At 36.2% G+C, this 24,571-nt stretch overlaps 2 protein-coding genes across 2 annotated transcripts in view; one reads left to right on the top strand and one right to left on the bottom strand.

Moving 5' to 3' along the window:
* Positions 1–5,614, top strand: part of LOC140168439 (U1 small nuclear ribonucleoprotein 70 kDa-like) — a 35,393-nt gene extending 29,779 nt beyond the window's left edge. Inside the window, 1 exon segment of the mRNA XM_072191830.1 lies at positions 1,945–5,614. Coding sequence (XP_072047931.1) covers positions 1,945–2,467 — 523 coding nt within the window. The 3' untranslated portion in view covers positions 2,468–5,614.
* Positions 5,615–18,694: 13,080 nt separating this feature from the next.
* Positions 18,695–24,571, bottom strand: part of LOC140168437 (uncharacterized) — a 62,787-nt gene continuing 56,910 nt past the window's right edge. Inside the window, 2 exon segments of the mRNA XM_072191829.1 lie at positions 18,695–20,980; positions 24,057–24,146. Of these exon segments, the coding sequence (XP_072047930.1) occupies positions 20,809–20,980; positions 24,057–24,146 (262 nt within the window). The 3' untranslated portion in view covers positions 18,695–20,808.

Here is a 24,571-nt window from a genome sequence, read left to right as displayed (position 1 = left end):
CCGATACACGAATACCTGCGGTTTGGACAGCATTTATTATATTCAGTGGTCGCAACACATAGTGGCGTAGAGTGATTTTTCAAAATTTTCTGTTTCACATAGTGACATATAAGTTTAGAGCTAGCTATATTCTATAATAGTTATTCCTTTTTAACTATTAAAGATACAGTACTTAAATAGTTTGAACCTTAAACTTCAATTTCAAATGGAATCAAGGCACTGAGAGATTACAGTGGAGGAGTATTTGCTCCTTTATACTTATTAAAGCATTTTCCGTCCTGATGTGGCAGTGACGTCAAAGCGCTGAGGCAGCTGTTTCGTGCGCGCATCTATGCCGTCTCTTAAACCGGGTGTGTGTGCACACCAGTGCGTTGAACGAACACTAGCAATTTGTAGCTGCTCTCAATGAAATGCGCACTGACGTCACTGCCACATCAGGTGGAAAATGCTTTAGTAACATATCCTTCAAACATGTTTTTCTCAGAAACATATTTTGTCCTTCACGTACGCCACTATGTGTTGTTCGACCGACGTATTTATTTTCATGTAGTGTGAAAAGAATGTGGGAAGCTCATGTATATTTCATGAATTGCTGCAAGCCCACCACTTATGCATTGTTCAGCCTTACGAGTGGCAAGACTCATATTATGAGGATGGGTCTGTATGTACTGTATATTGTGCAATCCTATCTTTATTTGAATTGTTTTTTGGTGTGTTTTTTGACACCTTGTTTTTCAAAATTTAGCACTTTGATATTTTGACCACCATAGAGCCTAAATTGTGACCTTTGACCTTTTGGCAGTAACTTGAGAATGGTACATCCTAGATAGGTCAAACTGTACTTTTTTATGAATCTTCATGACCTTACATTGGTAAGGTTTCAACACAAGCAAGTGCAAGCCTGAAATTGGACTCTGTTCACAGTTTGATAACTTTTTGCACAACGAAAGCTACACTGGTTCATTCTTGAACAAATTCATCAGGACTGTTCATAGTAGAATTGTTAGTTGTGATTTCTTACGACTAGTCCAATAAAATATCCACTTACTTGCAGACGTTTCGGAAACTGTCAGTTTCCTTTATCGATGCTATTGATGTAATGACGATCTGTATACACTGACAAGAAAGCAACTGGCAACTCAGTTGCTAAGCAGCAGTAAACATCAGCTGTATACAGATCGTCATTACATCAATAGCATCGATAAAGGAAACTGACAGTTTCCGAAACGTCAGCAAGGAAGTGGATATTTTATTGGACTAGTCGTAAGAAATCACAACTAACAATTCTACACTGGTTCAATTGCTATCACTCATTTTTGTGTAGCCTATGATACCAGGCTCACCCACTAAAACAGACCTGTAAGATAGCCGCTTTTTTTTTCATTTTTCTGACCGATTTCAATTTCCGCTTTTTTTAAAACAATTATAACATAAAAAAAAATCAGTGTACTTTTGATAGCATTAATTACGTGTCGCAATAAAATATCTAAGAAATGTGATTAACGATGCTTGAAAGGTCATGAAACGCAGTTCATAACATCATCACAATGTTGTGGAGCGAAGGTCACATATTCTTTGATTCCTTGTCCGTACTCATTGTGTAATATGTTTGTTTAGAACATTGCCCATTGGAATGATGTTAAATGGCACCCTGGTGGGGATATACACAAGATTTTCTATCCAAACTATTTATCAGAAGTGTGACATTTGATTTCATAAAACTCATGGAATTAAGAGAAGATACATCATGGCTACCATCGAGCGACGCTCACATTTATGCAATGAAATGCAAGCTTATAATCTTCAATTATTTCTGGGGAAATACGCACGAATAGCATTGAATTTGTGGTTTGATAGGTAAATTTTCCATTTTGTTTTAAACCCACTCACAGACCTGTAAAAAGATGTTGTTTCAATACCCTTTTTTTGTCCATGTCTTTACAGGGATGATAGAGAGGGCAGAGATAGACGAGATCGTGAGCGCAGAAGAACTCGCAGTCGCAGTAGAGAGCGAGAAAGGGAAGAAAGAAGACGTGAGAGGGAAAGAGACAGGGACCGCCGTGATCGTGATAGGGACCGCGATAGGGAACCCCGTCGTCGTAAACGAGATGAAGACACTGTTGAAATCAAATCAGAAGAAGACAAAGACGCAGAGAGAGAGAAACGCAGACGTGAGCGGGGGGGATAGGGACGTGACCGAGAGCGTAGGAGGGGGGACCGGGATAGGGATCGTGACCGTGACCGTCGAGATAGGGATCGTGACCGACGAGATAGAGATCGTGTGGACATCAAACAGGAACCAGAAGAAGAAGGCTATGGAGGTATGGACGGCGGAAATGAAGAAGAACCATTACCAGACCCTGCTGATGTTAAAATTAAAATGGAACCTGGTCTAGAGCAAGCAAGTGCCAAAATTGAAGAGGACCAAAATGGGTATAATCAAGAGAATGCACACCAGGAATATTAATATTGGTTCCTTGTATGATGACTCCATTAACTTGCAAAATTGTACCTGCAGAGCAACTTCATCATTTTGAAAAATTTTCAATTCAAAATTTTAAAATTGACATAAAACATGCATTCAAGTTAAAAAGCAACTAGATGAGGTAGTGAGCTGAACGAGAGACACAGTGATACCTTGAACGTAATTATCAAGTGCTCTGTTTGTCAATAGCATAATTTAACAACTTGCACATGATGGGTAAGTTTTCAACTTCATCCACGCTGGTTGCCTGCTACTGGTAGTACCTTAGTCAAATCTTATGTGCCCAATTGTTGCAAAAGTATGATGGTGAAACTTTTCCTATCCTATGAAATCATGAATTTTTTGTTTTGTGAATTCATAATCAAAATGTGGTTGCTGCAAAAGCAGCAATGATAATGCTTATCGTAGTGTTGTATTTTGTTTAGATTGGCTGCATCTTATTAGAACAAAGACTTAACAGCTAGTCACAGACCTGAAACTTTGAATTTTTTTAGCCTGATTTTGCACTATTTACTTCTTTTAAAAGCATTTTCCTCTTTTTTCACAAATGGTCAGTTTCAGGTCTGCAGTTATTGAAATTGATAGGAAAGTGACCTTTTCAGAGTCTAGTGTACTTGCAATGTAGCTGGGCAAAACATCACAGCATTCAGCAAACTTTTTACATGTGACAGGGGGAATATAAACAAAGCTGCAGAAAGATGTTTGATGGTGTCGCAAGCTACATTGTCGTAGACTCTGAAAAGGCAGTTATCAGAATAGCAAGAGTGCGCTATCCGTATCCATGCTGTCCGCTATCAGTATCCATGCTATACAATGTAGGTACGAAAACATAATAACATCTTATTCCAAGATTGTAAACAAGTGCTAAATCCACAACATTCTTATAATAGCTTTGTAAGTTAGTGTAAAGATTTTTAATTATTGCACATGCTAATGTGTTTGTATATATGTGAGGGGGGTGTAAGTGTGCGTGTGTGGGTGAATGTGTGATATAGTTTGTGAGTATGTGTTTTATCTTTTATCATAAGAGCTATTTTGACAGATTCTTCCAATAGTACTGCAGATTAGCGAAGCAATTGTGTCAAAGGTGATACAAGCAACAGAATTGGCATAAACTCTCTTTGTGGGCCACTTATTAGGAAAATTGTGTTGGCTATATTATGTGGACTCCCATGATTTCAGGGTCAAAGTTTATACAGGGGTCAAATTCAATGTCCTGTTTTGACCTATGTAGAGCCTAAATAATGAGCTTTGACCTTTTTGTTCATATTCCAGAACGATTTAAATCATACTTTCTGAATCCTTACAACCAGAGGAATATTTGTGAAAATTCACCCCTGTATAAAATTTGAGCTTGGAATTTAGGGATTCCACAAGTGGCTAACATATGTTGCCTAATAAGTGACCAACAAGGAGAGCATGTGCCAATTATGTTGCTTATATTACCTTTGGCTCAGTTGTGACTCCAAAATTGATTAATCTGCAGTACTACACCAGGCACAAAAGGATTATTCTGAAATATACATTTTGTTAATTGGACTTTTCTTTCTCATTTGACACCTGTTCATGAACATTGAGCAAGAATTGACCAAGATATGCGCCTCCAAACTCTCAAACCCCAAAATGAAAAGTTGCAATTTTAACGATTCAATTGTGCCTGTTACACTGTGTGCTTTATTGATTGGCCCGTGGTGCTTGTGTGCAATACAATGATGCGTTCCCATTGAAAATCGTTGAAATTGCAACTTTTGATTTTTGAGGCTTTGGAGGCGCATATCTTGGTCAATTCTTGTTTGTTTTTCACGAACAGGGTGTCAAATGAGAAAGCGAAGTCCAATTAACAAAATGTATATTTCAGAATAATCCAACAAAATTATCAAGTTATTGAACAGCAAGGATGAATATAACTGACAAGTTTCTTTTTGTGCCTGGTGTACAAGTATCCATTGTATCATCATTTGTAATGTTGCCATTGTTTTTGTTTTTTCCATGGGTGCTTTGTGAAATTTTAGGGCAAATCAGCCAAACCGTGAGTGCAAGCATATTCTTGTTAAGGTATGACATATGAATCAATGCCATGTTCAGTGGTCCTTGTGCATTGCAAATGTATTGTACAGATCACATAGCTTGTATTGTATGGCGAAATGATACTAAATGTTGAGATTGTGTAGCAGCTTTTGCCAGTTTAAAAGATCGTCGCTTGGAAGAGTGAATTTGCTATAAATTATTTTTCAATTGAAATTATGACAACCGGATCTGTAAGTCAGTTTTCAAATTGTAAGAGAATGGTCTTTTAGAGCTGCATAATGTAACATTGAGTTAACACTATCTTTTCTATTCAACCATTTATAGTAATTTTACAGCTGGTTTATTTCTTCTTTATACTGGGTCCATATTCAGGGGAAAATTTAAGTATTCCCCTGTTCTTCCATATGGCCCTTGTGTGCAAACTAGTGCCCTGTTCCATAATGCTCCACTGCTAGGTATTCCATTTTGCCCCATGCCCAATTTGCTAGTAATAGGTTACATGCATTACATTCAAAAATACTGTGGATCCACTGCTATGGTAATTAATCCCGTTACATCACTACTTCTATGGCAACTTGATTTTATTTATTGTAAATTTGCTTTGAGTTAACGGCAAGACAGCATTCGGATGCTTCAGAAATGGCAATTGGTAGTAGCAATCATTGGAACTATGTTCTTGTGTAGGGAATCATGTTAAGAAACTATCTATAACCCCAATTCGTATGTTGCAAATCAGTTGGGGATAAATGTCAGTTCACTCAAGTATAATAAAACTGAAATATGTTCACAAGTAAGCCGTTTTAGTCAAGATTCTGAGGTAGAATGAATGTGGATTATAAGGGACTTGCAAATTTGAGTGCTTTAAATGTATGTAAGTATACATGTGTAAATGCAAGGTAGGTAAATATTGGATTACATTTTTATATTTGTAGAGAAGACAGCGCTTTACTTATATCAATTTGATGTATGCAAATTGGTTGTATTGATGTTACCAAGTGTTACAAACCTTATCCTATCAAATGTCTTTGGAGAACTGAGTTACTCTGTGCTGTATGTGTAAGCAAGATGGAAATAAATGATAATTTACTTGGAATTGAAAAAGCATGTCTATGTAGCTTTATTTTCTCTAGTTTGTGCTTTCAATTCATCTAAACTGAGCTCAAAAAGAAACATAATTTTTTACAACTTGTGAATCATAAGGTCATATCTTAAAATACTGTCAATCAAAATGAACCAAAATTACACACAGGATTACCTTAATACTCTACTCAAAACACATGTCAGTAACCAAGCAATTATCCAACTGACACAACAGCAAAATGCACTGTCATGGGACAGCTTCCTGGACTTCCTTCACTTTCACAGCCCAACATTTTGCACCCAGGACAAAAAATCTGTGAGAATGCACACAAGATCCTTGCACAGATGATAAAAACGGGTCAGCTTTCTGCTTTTTATACACTTTTTTCATGAAAGCTGTCCCATGTCAGTGCATTTTGCTGTTGTGTCAGTTGGATAACTGCTTGGTTACTGACATGTGTTGAGTATTGAAGTAAATCTGTGTGTAATTTTGGTTCAATTTGATGGACAGGATTTCAAGATATGACCTTGTGAAAAATTATAAGTTTCTTTTTGAGCTCAGTTTATGATAGAGGTGTGCTTTACTACGAACCATATGATTTGTGATTTTAAAAAGTAACTGACAAGTTTTCATAAAATATTGAATTCCCCAAATGAAAATTCAAATAGTATTGCTATTTTTTGTGAAGATAAACTTTGGTTCAAGGTTGTCAAATTGAGCAGCACAAATTGTTCATGCTGGAGCCCACAAATACATGATTATACATATTTGTACTGATACAAAAAAAAAAAAGGAAAAATAGCATGCCAAATGTGCAAATTAGAATTCCCAAATTTTGGGTTACAGATGAATAGTGTAAAAACAGAAAAATCACAGAAAACATGGAAACAGCATTTTCATAAACTAATTTCAATCAAAAATAGTCAAGAAAAAAAAATGCAGTATTTAAAATAAGTTGATGTGAATCCCCAGATGCAGTTGGACTGCTATGTGTTGACTGACTACAGTGGAAACTCATTAACACAAAGTTGTGCGGAATTCAGATTTTACTTCTTGTTATCAGGAGTTTGTGTTATCCAGTTCTAATAACATGTGATATGTATGGTTGGGAAGATAAAACATACTTCTTGTCATCAGAACTTCATGTTACGAGGGTTTGTGTTAACAAGTTGCCACTGTATATGACTTTACTGATGATATAGCATTAATATCAGACACTGCCAGTTACACTCAGTAGTTACTGGAGATTCTTAGTCAGTGGGAGTGGTCTAGTTCGTAGACTCATTTCTGATTGGACAATCGCATGATTTGGTGCCGTCTATCAGGCCGTGAGAGCGACCCCACGCCATCGCAAATGCGTCTTGATAATGCGTAACACTCGTGTAGAGGTGCGTGTATGTATCGCGCTGGATGCGTAGACTAGTGCGGAATACGCGAACGCGCTAGCAATACGCGCAACAGAATACGTGAACTTACAATGTTTTATGGCATCCTTAAGGGGTGGGGTATGGACATTTGGACAGTATTTTTTGTGGGACCTGAGAGCACATCAGGCATATCGAATTGCATTCTGAATCTGAAGAATGTCCTTCTGATATCAAATAATTTTGATTTTTTGAAATTCGCAATGTAATACACATTTTATGGCAAATCATTAAAAATTGATATTTTTGATATTTAACAGTACTCGAAGTAAACTTTATAAATCTGATGAGTTATACTTAAAGTGTATGTAGGTGGGATGAAAAGCCGACGACCAATTGAAAATTTTGACCTTTCGTATTGAAGATATGGATTTTTTTCCCAAAACACCAAAAAAAAAATCCATATCTTCAATATAAAAGGTCAAAATTTTCAATTGATCGTCGGCTTTTCATCCCAGCTACATACACTTTAAGAATATATCATTAGATTTATAAAATTTATTTCGAGGACTGTTATATATCAAAAATTTGAAAAATATCAAATTTTAATAATTTGTCATAAAATTTGTATTATACAGTATATCGTGAATTTCAAAAAATTAAAATTATTTGATATCAGAAAGACATGCTTCGTATTCAGAATGCAATTCGATACGTCTGAGGTGCTCTCATGTCCCACAAAAAATACCGTCAAAACGCCATAAACGCTCATTCTAGATCCCTTAAACCTAAAATGATAAAAATTTGATTGGTTCCATTTTTTCTATGCTTTCTGTGGTTCCCACACGGGGTCAAGGTCATAGGAAAAATTTAAAATAATGCCATCATGTTCATTTTTGTTGTAATGTATCTCAAATTGTTCCTCTTATCACACGGAATAAAAAATCAATTGTCATATTTTTCTACGGTGCTTAGTTAAGGAGTTATAAGGTCAAATGTCAAAAATTTCACACACAGAGCAGTGTCAACAGCCAGTGTTATAAATATAAACTTAGTACTCCGTTGGTGAGCGACAGGCGATTGGTATTTCACCAAACGCAAGAAAAGGAGGCCTACTGTATCTGATTGGCTAGAAATCGATCGCTTTGTTGCTCAGAGGTGTAGTACAAACTCAAAATGGAGACATGTATTCAATTCGATTGAAATCGATGTTCTATTATTCACACAGATAAAGAAAGTGGATAATGTACATTGTATTATAGATACAGCAGCTGGATTTTACACGGGTTCCTTTGTATAATTCATTTCTCAAATAGTTAAATATATCACAATTTTTACTTTGGATTTCAAAATCTCTACTTATAAAATGCAGTTAAAGATATCCACAGCAAACAGCAAGGCCCCGCTAATTAGTGTATTGCTTTTCGAGTTAGTGTACTGGAAACAAAACCTGCGTTTTACCTGAAAACAAATTGAATTTTCTATAATAGTAACACCATATGTGGTACTGATCATGGGCAAATCGTAGAATAGAAACTAAGCGGCAGGCTCTATGGCAGGGCTATGGTATCTCATATCATGTAAATGGTATGCTTAGCCCGAGTCGCTCGGCCTATCTCGAACAAAATCGCCAAGCGTAGCTTTTGAAAAATGAGAGGATTCGCCGTACTATCACGGCAATTTTTGACACAAAGATATAGGGATGATGACTCAGTGCAGAGGTCATGCAGCCAAAGTCCAATAGAAATATATTTAAGAATAACATTTGACTCATAATTTCCTCCGATTCTGAGGTTTTAAATTTCTCAAATAAATTATTTTCCTATTTGGTTTGCTGAGAGGAGTAATTTATTTAAGAAAAATTTCGATTGAATTGGTGCATTTTAAAAATTTAGATTCTGTGCATGAGATATTTGACCTAGCCGCAGTCTGTGGCCCTCACAGACTTAGCGAGCGCGAGCTCGTCTGACGCAACCTCTCTGGATAGTATACTAATAGCAACAGAGCCCGAAAGTAGTGCTAATTTGACCTAGTTGCTCTGTAACACCTGAACTAAGCAGCCTAGTGCAATATGAGAATCGATTTTTTTAAATTCCTAGCAATGGGAGGAACAATTTGAGGCATATTACAGTATGATCAGACATATGGCCCCATTATGACCTTTGACCCTTCGTTGGATGTATAGGGCAGAGAAAAAAATGGAACCAATTCTAGTTTTATTCTTTGCGATCTTAGGAGGCCAAAAACCATTGGTTCCACCAATGTAGGAAAACTAGATGCTAACTAAAAATCACCCAATAGCGCCCTGTACCGTACTAATATGGCCAATTGTATAAAGTAGTCTATATAAAACAGCTTTTGTGTCTTTGTGTAATAAAAGTGATGGAATTGAGTTGAATCATGGACCATCTGGTCATACTCTTAAGGAGTATTTTTAAGGTTTTGACCCTTGTGGAGGTCAAATCGTGACCTTTTTGCTTATAACTGTCACAGTTAGGTAAAAGTGTACTTTTCTGGATCGCCATGACAATAACTATGGACATCAAAACAACATCATACCCACTGGCAGCCAGATTATTACCTTAAAATCTAGCTCCCCTTGCTTGCTGCCAAAGCAATGTTGGCATATTGTAGTTGTATTTTATACATCGTGTTTTTACCTCCTGCCTGCATGCTTGATGCCAGGCTTGATGGCCTGCCAACACAAGTTTTCAGCGTGTCCTGGGGGTGTTTGTACATTCTTTTGTTAATTTTGATGTATTTTTATTATGTAATTATAAAGAATGACTGAATAATACACGTAAAAATGTTCACTTGAAACAACAGTTTTCAGATTGCATATCTACTTTATTCATTCAAAATGTATAATAAGTACACATACTGCATAATTATCATAGAATAGGCACATGCAATGGTAGTTTATACAAAACAAGAATTGAGCAGCATAAAATGCATGTTAAAAAGCATACAGGGTGGATATCTTGGAACAAAAGACTTTGGAATAAGTCTTTAACAGACCGCTTTAGAAAAATATAATCATACAAAAAAATTGAAGAGCTACCAATATTAGTTACTTTTATCATAAAAAATTGATTCACATCACAAAATAAGTAATTTTCTTTGGGAGGGGTCCCAAATATGTTGTGTCCAAAGTCTATTTTTTATCCCCTATTTAAAGTTAAAAATTGTTATGACCATCCCCCCTTGCAAAAGTACTAATTGTATTTTAGGGGAAAAAAGCTTCAAAATTGACACATTTCAGAATCACTGCTTGAAATTGGTGGTGTATTGTAGGAAGAATTTGACAAAACTAGGCATGTACAATATGTTATTAGGCCAACAACAAAAAAAGTTTGTCTCAAAGCTCACAAGAAATTTAAAAACAAATGCGATTTTTTTTTTTTTTTTTTTTTTATTCCGACTTTTTTCATGGTATTTTGAGAAAAAGTCTGATTTTCGACTATTTTTCTGGAAAAAACTAAAAAAAAAAAAAAAATTTTGAAATAAAAAAATTTCCGCATTTGTTTTTTATCAAATCGTGGGATTTTACAAACGCGCGCGCAAGTTTTGAGACGAACTTTTTTTTTTTTGGCCTTATTGATTTCAGAGGTTTCTACAAACTGGTAACTAATTGGTGGTACTGTTCACCCCGCGGTCCCCAATTCTGTACAGTTGTATAGTGTATACGTAAATGTTAACAATTTAAACATACAACAATTGCATCAGAGATATACTGATATTGCAGCTACATGTACAGTGTTCTACTCCTGATTCCAGAAAAATACAGCCCTAAATTTTTGGGATTTAAATATATGTTATTGCCAAATGAAACATAGCTAAATCCTAATCAAATTATTAATATTTGTCCAATCTTTGAAAAAAGGGCCAAAAACATGCATTTTTAGGGTATTTTTTTAATGTAGTGACAAATTTTTGTCTCTTTAACTTGTACTAAGTCTCTTTTCAGGTGTATTTTAATTTTTGTAAGCCACATTTTCTAACATCTTTTATAACCAATTATCAAAATTATCAAAAAATATCAAATTTATGAGCCCAAACTCTAAATTTGTAATACTTTTAAAAGGTTTTTACCAAGTCCATGAATTTTGTGACTATAAAATTGTAAGAAATCATGCAAAATTTACAGGTTTTTGATCCATTTCCCCTCAAATTGCAAAACGATTTTAATTTGACTTTTATTGCCAGTTAGAACTAAAGGATTAAGATTTAGCAATGCCAAAACAGTAAAATATTTTGTAATCCCAAAAGAATTAGTGAATCTGCTTATCCCAAGGTTCCCTAGTCCTAGTAAGGTGCGCTAGTCAAAAAAGTTAACAAGCACCACAAACCTTACACTTAATCCATTCCCAAACTTTTGGACTGGGAACCCTTTTTATGTTTCGGACTAGTGTAACTTTTTTTGATTGTCACACCTTATTTTGGGACTAGTGAGCCTTAGGACTAGTGAAGGGTCCCCGCTACAGTGGCTACTGCCCGGGGTACTCAGTACAAATGACCATACTGGGACGTGCCACAAACATGGGTAGCATTTTCAGCCTTCTGGTATATCAATGACCCCCTTTTCAAAGCCTATTTTGGTATACGAATGGGTCCTTTTTTCAAAATTTTCTCAATATTTTCGGAAAACAGCCCAATTTGTCCTTAATCTAGCCAAATTTTCCCCAAAATTTGTAAAAACTAAGACAATTTTGGTTAAATTCGGCCGAAGATTTCGACTTTTGGTGTATCAATGGTCCAAATTTCTTGAAAAATTGGTATATTTATGGGTCCACTTCCAAAATCTCAGCGGCACGTCCCTACCAAAACCAAAACCTACCAACCCCCGGCTACTGACAGTCTGCAATATTTAAGCTTACATGGTATGATTCTAAACATACAAGTAAACACCACCAGATTTCGATTTGCAATAATTTATACAAAAAGGTGCAAATTGAAATATTTTACTTCAAGGGCACAATTACCACACATGCTATTAAGTCTGTATTCACATATCATGGGTCAAAAAGGGTGCTGTGTTTATATACATTGGTTTCACAACTATTTCATACCTCCTGCAGATAACAAAACAATAGCTCATCTTCTGAGCCATGAACGGGCTTAAAAACAAAATGTGAAAACCATGACCTGCCCTCTCTGAGCTGTTCTAGATGCGCCAGTGAATCCTCATCTGGACATGGACTTTCAAAAAGCACCCTAAACACATAATAAGCATTAATCTGAAAATACACAAATACCGTATTTGTTTCATTAACCACCACCAGGGCGCTTAACAAAATCATTTTGGGTGGGTGCTTATTTTTCAAACAAGACGTAAAAAAAGTCCAAATATTCATCTATCATCATCAGTATGTCATATGTCATATGTTTGAGACCATGATTCAAATTTGAATGGGCAGTTAATAAACTAATCTCAGTTTGTTGTTGTAAGTCACTGGGTGGGCGCTTATAGGGGCCTGGACGGTATAAATGGAACAAATACGGTACACCCCGTATCAATTTTGTTATTTCTCAACAATATATCTTTTTTACAATCCACTTTCTGTTGCATTATAATTAGAGAACAAAGGTACTGTTTTTAGTCACTGTCGTGCATCTATTGTCTCATATATGTGACTCCTCGCCACAACTGAGCCCGGATGTCGCCAGTGCCACTATTGAGATATGCTCCATCGAACTTAACAATAAACAATAGGAAAGAAAGGATTTATTGACTGTTTTATTGATTTTTCACTACTTAAATGTCAAGTACTATAGACATGATATACATCATTTTAAAGCTAATTTCAAGCAGAATATTTTGGTTGAATATCTCAAAAATGATGATTGGCGACATCCGGGCTCAGTTGTGGCGAGGAGTCACATATAACATCGACAACAGCAACATCATTATTTTAAGTAAAATAACCAAATCAAGTTGTTTTACGCCAAAAATAATGATGTTGTGTGTTACATGAGATGATAGATGCACAACAGTGGCTAAAACAATACCTTTATTTTCATTCTTAAACACTTCAATTCAAATAAATATATTAATCGTAAGTATACCAAATTTTAATCAAATTAAATCCTACATTTTACAAGGAATTACCTAGGGCTTACTTATATAGAATCGATCAGTCCCGTTGTTGCTATGCACGTCCAATTAGTTCAAGTATCGCGTTGACACACACATGCTAAAGTGTGTCATATCACACAAATAAGAACCAATAAGATTGTAGGAACTTTAAGGGGGTACTACACCCCTGTGGTAAATTCATGACTATTTTTGCATTTTTCTCAAAAATAATAACACACTGATAACAAAAGTTATGTATATTATTGGGGCAAGGAATCCGATTACTACACTGAAATTTCAGTGACTAAAGACAAGCGGTTCAGTTTATATGATAGAAAATGAGGTACATTCTAGCGGTACCTCTTTTCTTATCATAAATAACAAACCACTTGTCTTGGGTCACTGAAATTCCAGTGTAGTAACTGGATTCATTGCCCCTATAATATATGTAACTTTTGTTACCACTGTGTTATTAGTTTTTGAGAAAAATGCAAAAATAGACACAAATTTATCAAGGGGTGTAGTACCCCTTAAGTGTTTAAGAATTAACTATAAATAAGCACTCTCAAAATGTCATCAATAGAAAAAAAGTATCAAAAGACCAAAGGAAAAATACATTCCAAGTACCATAATATATTCTCATATGTACATAACTCAAATCTTTTGGTTTATCATTGAGCCAGATAATTTACATGCAAAGACCATTGGTACAATCAACACTTAATAGAGTGACTGCCTGTCTGCCACCAAACCACCTCTTCATTACTTAATAACTACTCCCCATTCCAGAAAAATACAGCACTAATTTTTTGGAATTAAATAATCTTGTTTTGCCAAATGAAACATAGCTAAATCTTTTATATAATAGTTAGATGTAACTGTCAATAAAAGTCAAATAATAACATTTGTGATGTGTCATGTCAAAAGGAGACACTTTTGGGCAGGATTGTAAATGGAGAAATAGCCAAAAATCTGCCTGGGGGTGATTTTTTCACAATTTGGGTTTGTTGCGAATTTGTGATGTTATTCATGTTAAAAATATTGTCTGATAGTTTTAGACCGGAATATAACTGGCATCTTGTATGTTTTGAGACATTTTTCAAAGTAATTCCTACTCTCAACATTGTCAATAATATTTTAAAGGCCGATATCTCAATTACCAATTTTATAATACCATATCTTACGAACTCATTATCATCGCTTAGGAATGTCAGATTTCATTGGAGAAAACGGCGTTGTGGAGCAAAATATCTCTATTTTTAAGATATGCAAAAACCTCAAAATTGATAACCTGCCCAAAAGTGTCTCCTTTTGACATGACACGTCACATTTATGCAACTTGAGGGGGAATGGGCAAAAAACATGCAATTTCGCATGTTTCTAACCAATTGTAGTCACAAAATTCTAAGCATTCAACATAATTTTACTATTTCATGTTAGTTTTGATAAATGGTTATGAAAAAGATGAGAAAATCTGCTTCCAAAAATTGATTATCACAGTATATGAAAAATGCCTCCAAAACACGTTTTGGGCTCTTATTTCCAAAATTTTGCCAAAAATTAACATTTGAGTTTTATTGCTAGTCGGATTGGGTTATGTTTCTCTTTGCAAAACATGGTAATATTTTTAAACCCAAAAATTAGTGCTGAATTTTTCTGGAATGGGAGTAGTGTTTGATATGTGCATCACAAAGCATTTTGCTCAAGATTGTCCTTGAAACAAACTGCACAACAGATTATTAGGCTATTCCAGAAAAAAAAATGCATACCCCTGGAGGATTTTGGAATTCAAGTTTCTTGTTTTTCAAACTTTTAGGTCTGGAATTCCACCGTCTCAGTTTGGCCAACAGTCAGAATAAAAGCATTATTCACTAACATGTGCACAAGTTTATTATTTTAACTTTTCTAAATCTTTTTTACAATCCACTTTCTCTTGCATTATAATTAACAATAAATAAGCACTCTCAAAATGGCCATCACTGCCCATCAGTTTGGCCCACCAACTGAAATTATAATAAAAACAAAGGAATTCCAGCTTATTTTCAAAATTTTGCCTTGGATTTCAGGGTTTTTCATCAACTAAGATGGTGAGGGCAATTTTTTATGGAATTGCCCATTATAAGGGGCTGTGCAATAATTATGAGCCCCTGGGGATTTCCAAACGGCTCCCAAAAAATTGCTTGCCTCCCCCCCTCTCGGCCTGATAAAAAATTCTTTGCCCCCCCTTGCGCATGCCAATTTTTTTGGATCCCAATTTACAAACCTTAAATGGCCTAGATACATGTTGCGAGCGCAGCAAGCAGGAAAATTTGCATATTTAAGCATTTCCGTACTGTTTTCCTAAGCCTTTTTAGAGCGTTTTATTTATTTACAAGGCGCCTCATGAATGTGTGCCAAAAATCCCCCCCCCCTTCTCGGCTTGCCAAAAATTGCTTGTCCCCCCTTTGGCTTGCCCAGGGCTCATAATTATTGCACAGCCCCTAATACGGGCTACTCTCACAAAAAAAGGGGTCATTTTAGAGTTTGAGGAAGTTGAAAATATTGTCTGGAATTTGTTCTTTATATGTTTTTTTCATGTGGTGTTCTTTTAGTTGTGTATGTGTTTTTATTCTCTAAATAAACATCCTTAACAAGGTTGCAGTTTTTTGGAAGTTTGACATTTTCTAGACTTCATATTTGCAATTGTAGGTGATTGCAAACATTACAGATCAAAGATGGGTAAAAATGGTCCTTTTTTGAGAGAATAGCCAATAATGCTGTATGTCAAAATAAACAATCAGTTGTATAATAAAACCATAAAAGAGACATTGCAGCTCACAAAGAGAGCTAGTAGAGTTATTACTATAATACAACATTGCCATTTCCAAACCTTTGTACATAATACAATCACATCACCACCTACTGGCTCAAACACTGTTACCTGTTTTGATAAGTTTTCATCCTAGTTTTCATGTTCTTAAAGCCATAATATGCGATTTGCTCCACAGTGACGCCCTCAATTTTTCTTGAATTTCTACTTTTTGCATGATTGTAATGCCCAATGGTATACTAAAATACCATATGAAAGATTAAGCCTGAAGTGCTTTAATTACAGTAAACTTAAAAGTTTTTATATTAATCGAGAGATCTCCCGAGTTCACCGATCTGTAGCTAGTGAATGCTAACATGTCTTGTGCATGTGTTATCATTGAAAGAGAACAAATTATGTGTTCAGTGAAAACTAAAATTTAAATAGGAATCTATTCTTTATGCAAATCATATATTATTGCTTTAACCCAGTTTATAGCTTCACATCATTTCATACAAACGAAAACTGAGAATAATACAATTTTAAGGGGGTACTACACCCCTTGCCAATTTGGAGCCTATTTTTGCATTTTTCTCAAAAATTATAGCGCATTTGATACAAGTAAGATATTTATATTTATATTATAGGGGCAAGGACTACAACTACTGCACTGAAAATTCAGCAACTCAAGGCAAGTAGTTATTGATGTATTGATCAAATACTGGGTTTCCCTCATTTTTTACTGTAACTCCACAACTGTTGTCTGTGCTGAAATAAAATTTCCAGTGCAGTAGTTGTGGTCCTTGCCCCTATAATATACATATCATTAATATACATAATGCACTATAATTTTTGAGAAAAATACAACAATAGGCACAAAATTGAGCAGGGGTGTAGTACCCCCTTAACACCAACAGATTTTGGAATATTTAAAATTTGTACTATTTAAGGACAACATTGGATGTTCTTGCAGCCTGTATCAACTACACCCCATAACAAAATATTGACCCCAATATAGATTGTTATGAGTGACAAGACCCTGATCTCAATTTATCTATGCTATGAGATAATTCTCTAATTTCCCACTTAATTAATTGCATATACCCACTAGCAGGGCTCCAAATACTTTGTTGATTGTCAATGATTCTACCAAATGTAGCCCTCCCTCATGTCTATTTTGTGCAATTTTGAGGTGAATTGGCCATAGCTCATCCTGTTCTGCCCACTAGTGCAATAGGCTGATTTGTGCAATTTTGAGGTGAATTGGCCATAGCTCATCCTGTTCTGCCCACTAGTGCAATAGGCTGATTTGTGCAATTTTGAGGTGAATTGGCCATAGCTCATCCTGTTCTGTCCACTAGTGCAATAGGCTGATTTGTGCAATTTTGAGGTGAATTGGCCATAGCTCATCCTGTTCTGTCCACTAGTGCAATAGGTTGATTTGTGCAATTTTGAGGTGAATTGGCCATAGCTCATCCTGCTCTGCCCACTAGTGCAATAGGCTGATTTAAGTGTTAAATGCAGTATCATTTAAGTCCTTTGTAACACTATGTAACCTTGCCTATTTATAGGTTAATAAATGCATATCACTTGTTGGGAGTGAAATTGTACAAATTAATGCACACGTACCGAGATGTTGCATGATGCGTCAGCTAAAGTCTTATTCAGATTTCATTTGACAGCTTAACCATCGCGTATACGCACGCGACGTCAAGCGTGTGCATTGGACCTTGTGCAAATAATACGCGCTGGACGGCTAGCAGTACGCATAATTTGTAAAAGGGAATCTGAATAAGACTTTAATGCACGAGCCTCGAAGGGGGAGTGCATTAGAGACGCATCAACATCTCAGTACAAGTGCATTATTTTGAACAATTTCTCGAGCAACAAGTGATACACATTTATTAACCTATTTCATACACTGGAAAAAATCTCATGATTTTTGCTATTTTTATAACAAAATTGTCTCTAAAAATGTTACAAAGAGCAAGCAAATATAAATGTGACGTGTCATGTCAAAAGGAGACACTATTGGGCAGGTTATCAATTTTGAGGTTTTTACATATTTTAAATATACAGATATTTTGCTCCTAACGCTGTTTTCCCCAATGAAATTGGACATTCCTAAGCGAAGATATTGAGTTTGTAAGTTATGGTATTATAAAATTGGAAATTGAGATATTGGCCTTTAAAAATATTATTGACAATGTTGAGAGTAGGAATTACCTTAAAACATGTCTCAATAAATAGAAGATGTCAGTTATATTCCGGCCTGAAACTATCAGACAATATTTTAAACATTAATAACATCACAAATTCGCAACAAACCCAAATTGTGAAAAAATCACCCTGGGCAGATTTTTGGCTATTTCTCCATTTACGATCCTGCCCATAAGTGTCTCCTTTTGACATGACACGTCACAAATACATCACCCATAAGAAAAATGAAGCGCGTCCGAAAGCACCCGTGCGGAGTCTTGGCGCCGCGTAATTATACAATATTTATGCACGGCTAGTAATTTACTAACAGAGGCTCTGATTGGTTCTCACTATCAAGGAGTGTATGAAAATAGTATAAAATGATTTTAGCCATGAAGCCTTTCCTGACTTGTCCTACACTTTCTGATATGCAAAATGAATTTATTAACAGTTCAAAGAAGAGCGATGACGACAACCCACCCGTTAACATCAGACGCACCAAATTGCTTTCTGAATACGAGGAATGTCCTTCTGATATCAAATAATAATTTTTTTAAATTTGCGATCTATCTTCCGATAATTTACTTAAGATTTTACACCATCCAGGTGTGAAGAAGACAATCAGCCAGTCACTACTGCCTGAGGATGGTAAATAAAAATGTTGCTTCATTAGTTTCTGATGAAAGTTGTAAAACTACATCTGTTTATTAAACTACCGGAATGTACGAGTCTTCACTGCCGTAACATACTTATCTTCGAGATATCTGTACACATAAACATATACTAAAAACTATCAACAACCATACTGAAAAATATTAACACCTTCACTGTCAGGCGGTGACCTGCTGATTGCTGATACCGACTATAAAACAGAAAAAGAATGAACGAATATGGAAACAGTTCATATAGTCCCTCATTTTGGCCCTTCAGGTAGTCCCTTATAACTCCTATCTAGTCCCTCATTTTGGCCCTTCAGGAAGTCCCTTATCACTCCTATCTAGTCCCTCTTTTTGGCCCACCAGGTAGTCACTTATCACCAGTGTTCGAAATAAGCACTTATCCTCTTGTCCTCTTGTCTAAAAATCACTGGGGACAACCATATTGAGATATGTACTTATCCTGGACAACCACTATATTAATACCTCTTAAATATGACGCATTTTGGGGACAACCAAAATGTTTTGAGGACAAGCAGAATTTATGCTTTAGTTGTCCTCGGGACAACCTGCATATTTTCCTTATTTCGGACACTGCTTATCACTCCTATCTAGTCCCTCATTTTGGCCCACCAGGTAGTCACTTATAACTCCTATCTAGTCCCTCATTTTGGCCCACCAGGTAGTCACTTATAACTCCTATCTAGTCCCTCATTTTGGCCCACCAGGTAGTCACTTATAACTCCTATCTAGTCCCTCATTTTGGCCATCAGGAAGTCACTTATAACTCCTATCTAGGCCCTCATTTTGGCCCACCAGGAAGTCACTTATAACTCCTATCTAGTCCCTCATTTTCGGCCATCAGGAAGTCACTTATAACTCCTATCTAGTCCCTCATTTTGGCCCACCAGGTAGTCACTTATAACTCCTATCTAGTCCCTCATTTTCGGCCATCAGGAAGTCACTTATAACTCCTATCTAGTCCCTCATTTTGGCCCACCAGGTAGTCACTTATAACTCCTATCTAGTCCCTCATTTTCGGCCATCAGGAAGTCACTTATAACTCCTATCTAGTCCCTCATTTTGGCCCACCAGGAAGTCACTTATAACTCCTATCTAGTCCCTCATTTTCGGCCATCAGGAAGTCACTTATAACTCCTATCTAGTCCCTCATTTTCGGCCATCAGGAAGTCACTTATAACTCCTATCTAGTCCCTCATTTTGGCCCACCAGGTAGTCACTTATAACGCCTATCTAGTCCCTCATTTTGGCCCACCAGGTAGTCACTTATAACTCCTATCTAGTCCCTCATTTTCGGCCATCAGGAAGTCACTTATAACTCCTATCTAGGCCCTCATTTTGGCCCTTCAGGTAGTCCCTCATTGTTTTGTACAAGCTTGGTACTGACTTTTGATCCCACAAGATTCACCAACAATATTGACCAACAATATTGTACTTGATTTTACAACTGGGGAGGCTAAGGCTAAAAAAAATTGTTTGATTACACGTAATAGTTAAGTGTAAATGTTAACTATTTATTTAGATGTGAGCCCTGCTAGTGACTTGCTCTTCATTAACAGCGCGTAGAATTCTTTATGACATTAGGGTGGTTGGAAAAAATTCTTAAAGTATAGTGAATCCAGCAACTTTTGTATCCAGCAACAAGTTTATGGTTCCATGTTTGCCATATTGAAGCTAAAATTGAGAAGGGACCCTATGGTGCAAAAGTAGAAAAAATTCATGTGAAGAGGGCATAAAATTGCTAACTGTGACCTATGAGTGTCAAAATGCCACACAACGGTCAGGCTTGTACTTTTAAAAAGTTACACGCCCGACAGCCATTGACGTGCGGGCATGTGTAAAAGTTCCAGCCATGTAACATGTTCTATATATACAAGGTCCGAAGTTCAAATCCTGTTGTCATTTACATATGAGACCTGTATTGAAAACAATGTCTTATGATCTTTCCATAATATGAATGATGACATGTTACATCAAAGTTGTTTTCTAAAATCAGCTTTCCATAACCAACCAGGTTCTAGTGGTTTTCTCCATCAGGTCTGAAGATAGACTAACTTCTAATATTTAGTAATAAAAAATCCATTTGACAGAAGCGTGAACAAATGAGATACTATGGTGAGTTGTCCTCTGTTCCAGGAGCCATTGGCTGGGAATTACCATTATGTTTGTTCTCAGGAGAGTGACTTCCTGAGTGGTTCTCTTGCTGCTGTTCTGTGCTTGCTGCTGGTGACTCTGATCTCTCTCTTGATGGTGACTTGGAATGGCGTGATCTGGAACGGCTTCTGTGTATTGACAATATAAGAATCAAATAGGCAATTGTTAAGTTCAGTAAGTGTGTTTCCAGAAAACAGACCTGGCCCTTAGTCAAGTGGCTGGGCCCTGCCATGTGGCATTAATGTTGGCTTTAATACTATGCGTGCTAGCCATAGGCTTCAACATAAAAGTTTTTGAGATATTTTATACTCATTTCAATACATTTCAATGCTGATTTCAAATATGGTAATGCAAATGTACAATTCTGAAATTTTTGAATTAAAGATAAAATTGAAACTTTTTGTCTGCATTTGACACCCAATTGAGAGATTTTAAAGGGTTATCACTAGCACTGGTTCAAGAAAGATTCAAGAATGCAGGCACATTGTGTTGTAATGCGCATGATCAAATTTCAGGAGAAATTGGCATCCACATCTACAGAGCGCTTCTTCTTTCACACTTTCTCATAACCAGTCCGAATCTTTTTTTTTTTTATGAAATGTTTTTTTTTCTGTTTTTTCAGCAACTTTTTTGTTTCAACAATTTGTTTTCAACAATTTTTTTTGAACATTTCTTTTTCAGCAGAACAAGTGATACCCTAGAACTTGCTGTTTTTCTGATCGTGAAAAGTTAAAATTTCTCTACAAACATAATATGATTTGTTAATTTTGTCAAATTCAACATTGTTTGTGAATGGCACGTTTTAACCCTTGCACACTTTGAAAACTGTAACAGGTAGCAGAGTAAAACTATATATTTTCTGAAAGCCTTTGATGACCACTTGATCTTTGGTAATTTTTTTTCTTGATTTTTTCCCTATACAACTTCATTTAGTCCTTAGCTACCTCTACATCAAAAATAACTTACTTTTTTGGATTCCTCATGAAATTTCCTTTCAGAATATGTTTTTGCCTATAGTAGCCTGTACAGGTACTGAAATAATTGATTCTTATCTAAAAATGGCACAATTTCCCAACAATAGACCATAACAGTATAACAATTGAAATGGCAGCCACGTTGGTTTTAAGTTTTAAGTAACAGAGGGACAGGTGTCTAGTTCAATTCCCAAACCATTCATATATATCACATGTTTTATTGTATTATCGTGCGAATTGCCCTGTGGTTCCTTATGGTGGACAGAATTTTATTTAAATGAGGACGAGTGACATAGTATTCGATAGGGTCTATATGCAATGTCCAGCAAAAATCCACCAACACAAAATGCACGGCCATAGCCTATATAGAGACAATATAGCTGATCTATCAGACATTTCTTTTGGTAGATTTGGAGAACACCTGGACCTATTTTGAAGTGCTAGGATCATTCATACTTAATTTGAAAAAAAAGGAAAAAGGCTACACAAAATTTTGTTATCCTTAATATGCATATCTATAAGTTGTGTTTACCTCTTCATCTATCATAAGTAGAAATGCATTGTTTTCTATGTAAATCCGCTGGGAAAAAATACAAAAATTGCAAAACAAAGAAATAATATTTGAGCGACTCGCCCAATATTTTGTAAAAACTCATGGCTCAACCAATACATTTGTGCATTGTACTCTATCCAGCCAATGTGATATCCAACCTGTCTGCTGTCTTGGTAAGAAGCTGTCCATATTTTAGGCCATTTTCACTTACGTACAAAGAATAACTTGATATCTCAATTTTGCTATTAGGCCTAGTAATACACATGGAAATCCTTTGCCATTTTCACCTCGAGTTACGTACAAATAAAATGGCAAAATTATGGACAGCCCCATATCCGGGGCACTGTAATGGTGAAGGGGGGTATCAGGCGCGTCCGTAAATTCACGTAAAAAGGGTATTTTTTCAGACTATGGTGCGTTACGTGCGTAACGTGAATAGGGTATCAAATTCATGTAAAATTGGTGTAAAAGGGTATGTTTTTGGAGCTCTTACGTACTTAGGGTAGTTTTGCCAAGTTTGGGATTTTGTGCTTTCTCCTTCATTCATGAAAAGTGAAAGGAAAGTGTCTTCTTCCTACACCCCAAAAGCAGTTAAAAGCCATCTTTTAGCTGTCAGAGATGACAGATCCCTATACTGGCCCAGCTAGCATACTAAACACGAGGTCCCCAGACGAGGTCACAACTTGTTCAGAATATACAACCAATCAGCATGCTTTTTCTTAACTGTGGAGTCAATAAATTATGAGGAAAAATATAAGAGGATTTCCGATTGGCCGAACCTCTTTAATATTCATAGTCTTGGTGGCTTCCAGCCCAGAAAATTTGGTTGATCGAAACATGGTCTAAAGGAGCAACAAAGCAAACACGAACTTCTAGGTTTGTAAACAAGCTGTGTCAATGAACTTTTGACATGTGTGTGAAATTTTACCGGGTATTTACAAACACAACGATTGAATAATTTGGAACTATTTTGGCTTTCTTAAAATATAAATCAATGAGTTTCAGGATTTTGGTTGGGTTTACCACTAAATCCAGTATGATAATAAATGCTCTAGGATGTTTTAAATCGAGACAAAATTAGGAAATAAACCAAGCTAAACTGGCCGTGTTTGCCGTCTTCTTCCAACTTCAATGTGTGGTTTGCAATCGCCATGGTCGTAATTTGCGTTGGACTTGCAGTTCAAAATTCTCTTGGATATGTGGAGAAATGGGTAGGCCTACATCCCAATCCCAAAGAATAAATTCTACAATATTTCAATCAAAAGGGTTGGACCTGTGATCCAAAAAGGGGAAATTATTGGCCCAAAAATCTTGAAAATATTGGACATACTGCATGAACTTTGAGGTAAGCTTTAGCACCACGTAAACTTGTATGGCTCAAAATTCAGACGGCTTGCCACAAATTGCTAGCCCTATCATGCCACTCGCCGCCTGGGTTCTGTGTGTTTACTTGTTTAGGGGTAATAATTGCATCAATTACTTGTTTAGGGTTGGGGAAAAGACAACTACTTGTTTAGGGTAGCAAATCGTGCAACTTATACTTGTTTAGGGGGAAAATTTCAGTCTCGGAAATACTTGTTTAGGGTGCTTTTGAGAGCCCTCGGGACGCGCCTGATACCCCCTCTTGACACTATAGTGGCCCCGGGCCCCATATGTTTAATCTTGGAGAACACATACCTATCTCTCCTTTCATCTGAATGTGATCTGCGATCATTTGACTTGGAGCGAGATCTATGGCTTCGTCGACGGTGCCTGGGCGATCTAGATCTATACAAAATATAAAAAAGACCTTAATTAGCACATTATACAAATACAATAATCATAAAGGTTCCTTTCAGTTTTCCTACTAAATACTATAGACCTTTTTCCCTCTATCCCACAATGCACTATTCCAGGGGGGTATGACGTAGTTCATTAACCTCATAGATCGTGTTCATCCGATGGTCTTTGTAATTATTTTGTCTTAATATGGGCATACTGATTCCATATATGCGGATTATCGTAAAGGCCATCGATGTTACTAATTATGCAATTATTGAATACACGAGTGATGCAGTTACGGAGCGATGCAGAACATCTGTGTAAGAGATTAATGTTTACATTTTATTTTCATCTCGAAAAAAAGTGAAACGGACGCCGACAAAATATCACTGCGTGTCCGTCATTAGTTTTTCACCATTAGGTCTATAAAA

The sequence above is a fragment of the Amphiura filiformis genome, chromosome 13 (assembly GCF_039555335.1).
Source record: "Amphiura filiformis chromosome 13, Afil_fr2py, whole genome shotgun sequence".
Lineage (NCBI taxonomy): Eukaryota > Metazoa > Echinodermata > Ophiuroidea > Amphilepidida > Amphiuridae > Amphiura > Amphiura filiformis.
Note: the sequence above shows the minus strand (reverse complement) of the source record. Positions and strands in the feature narration are given on the sequence as shown.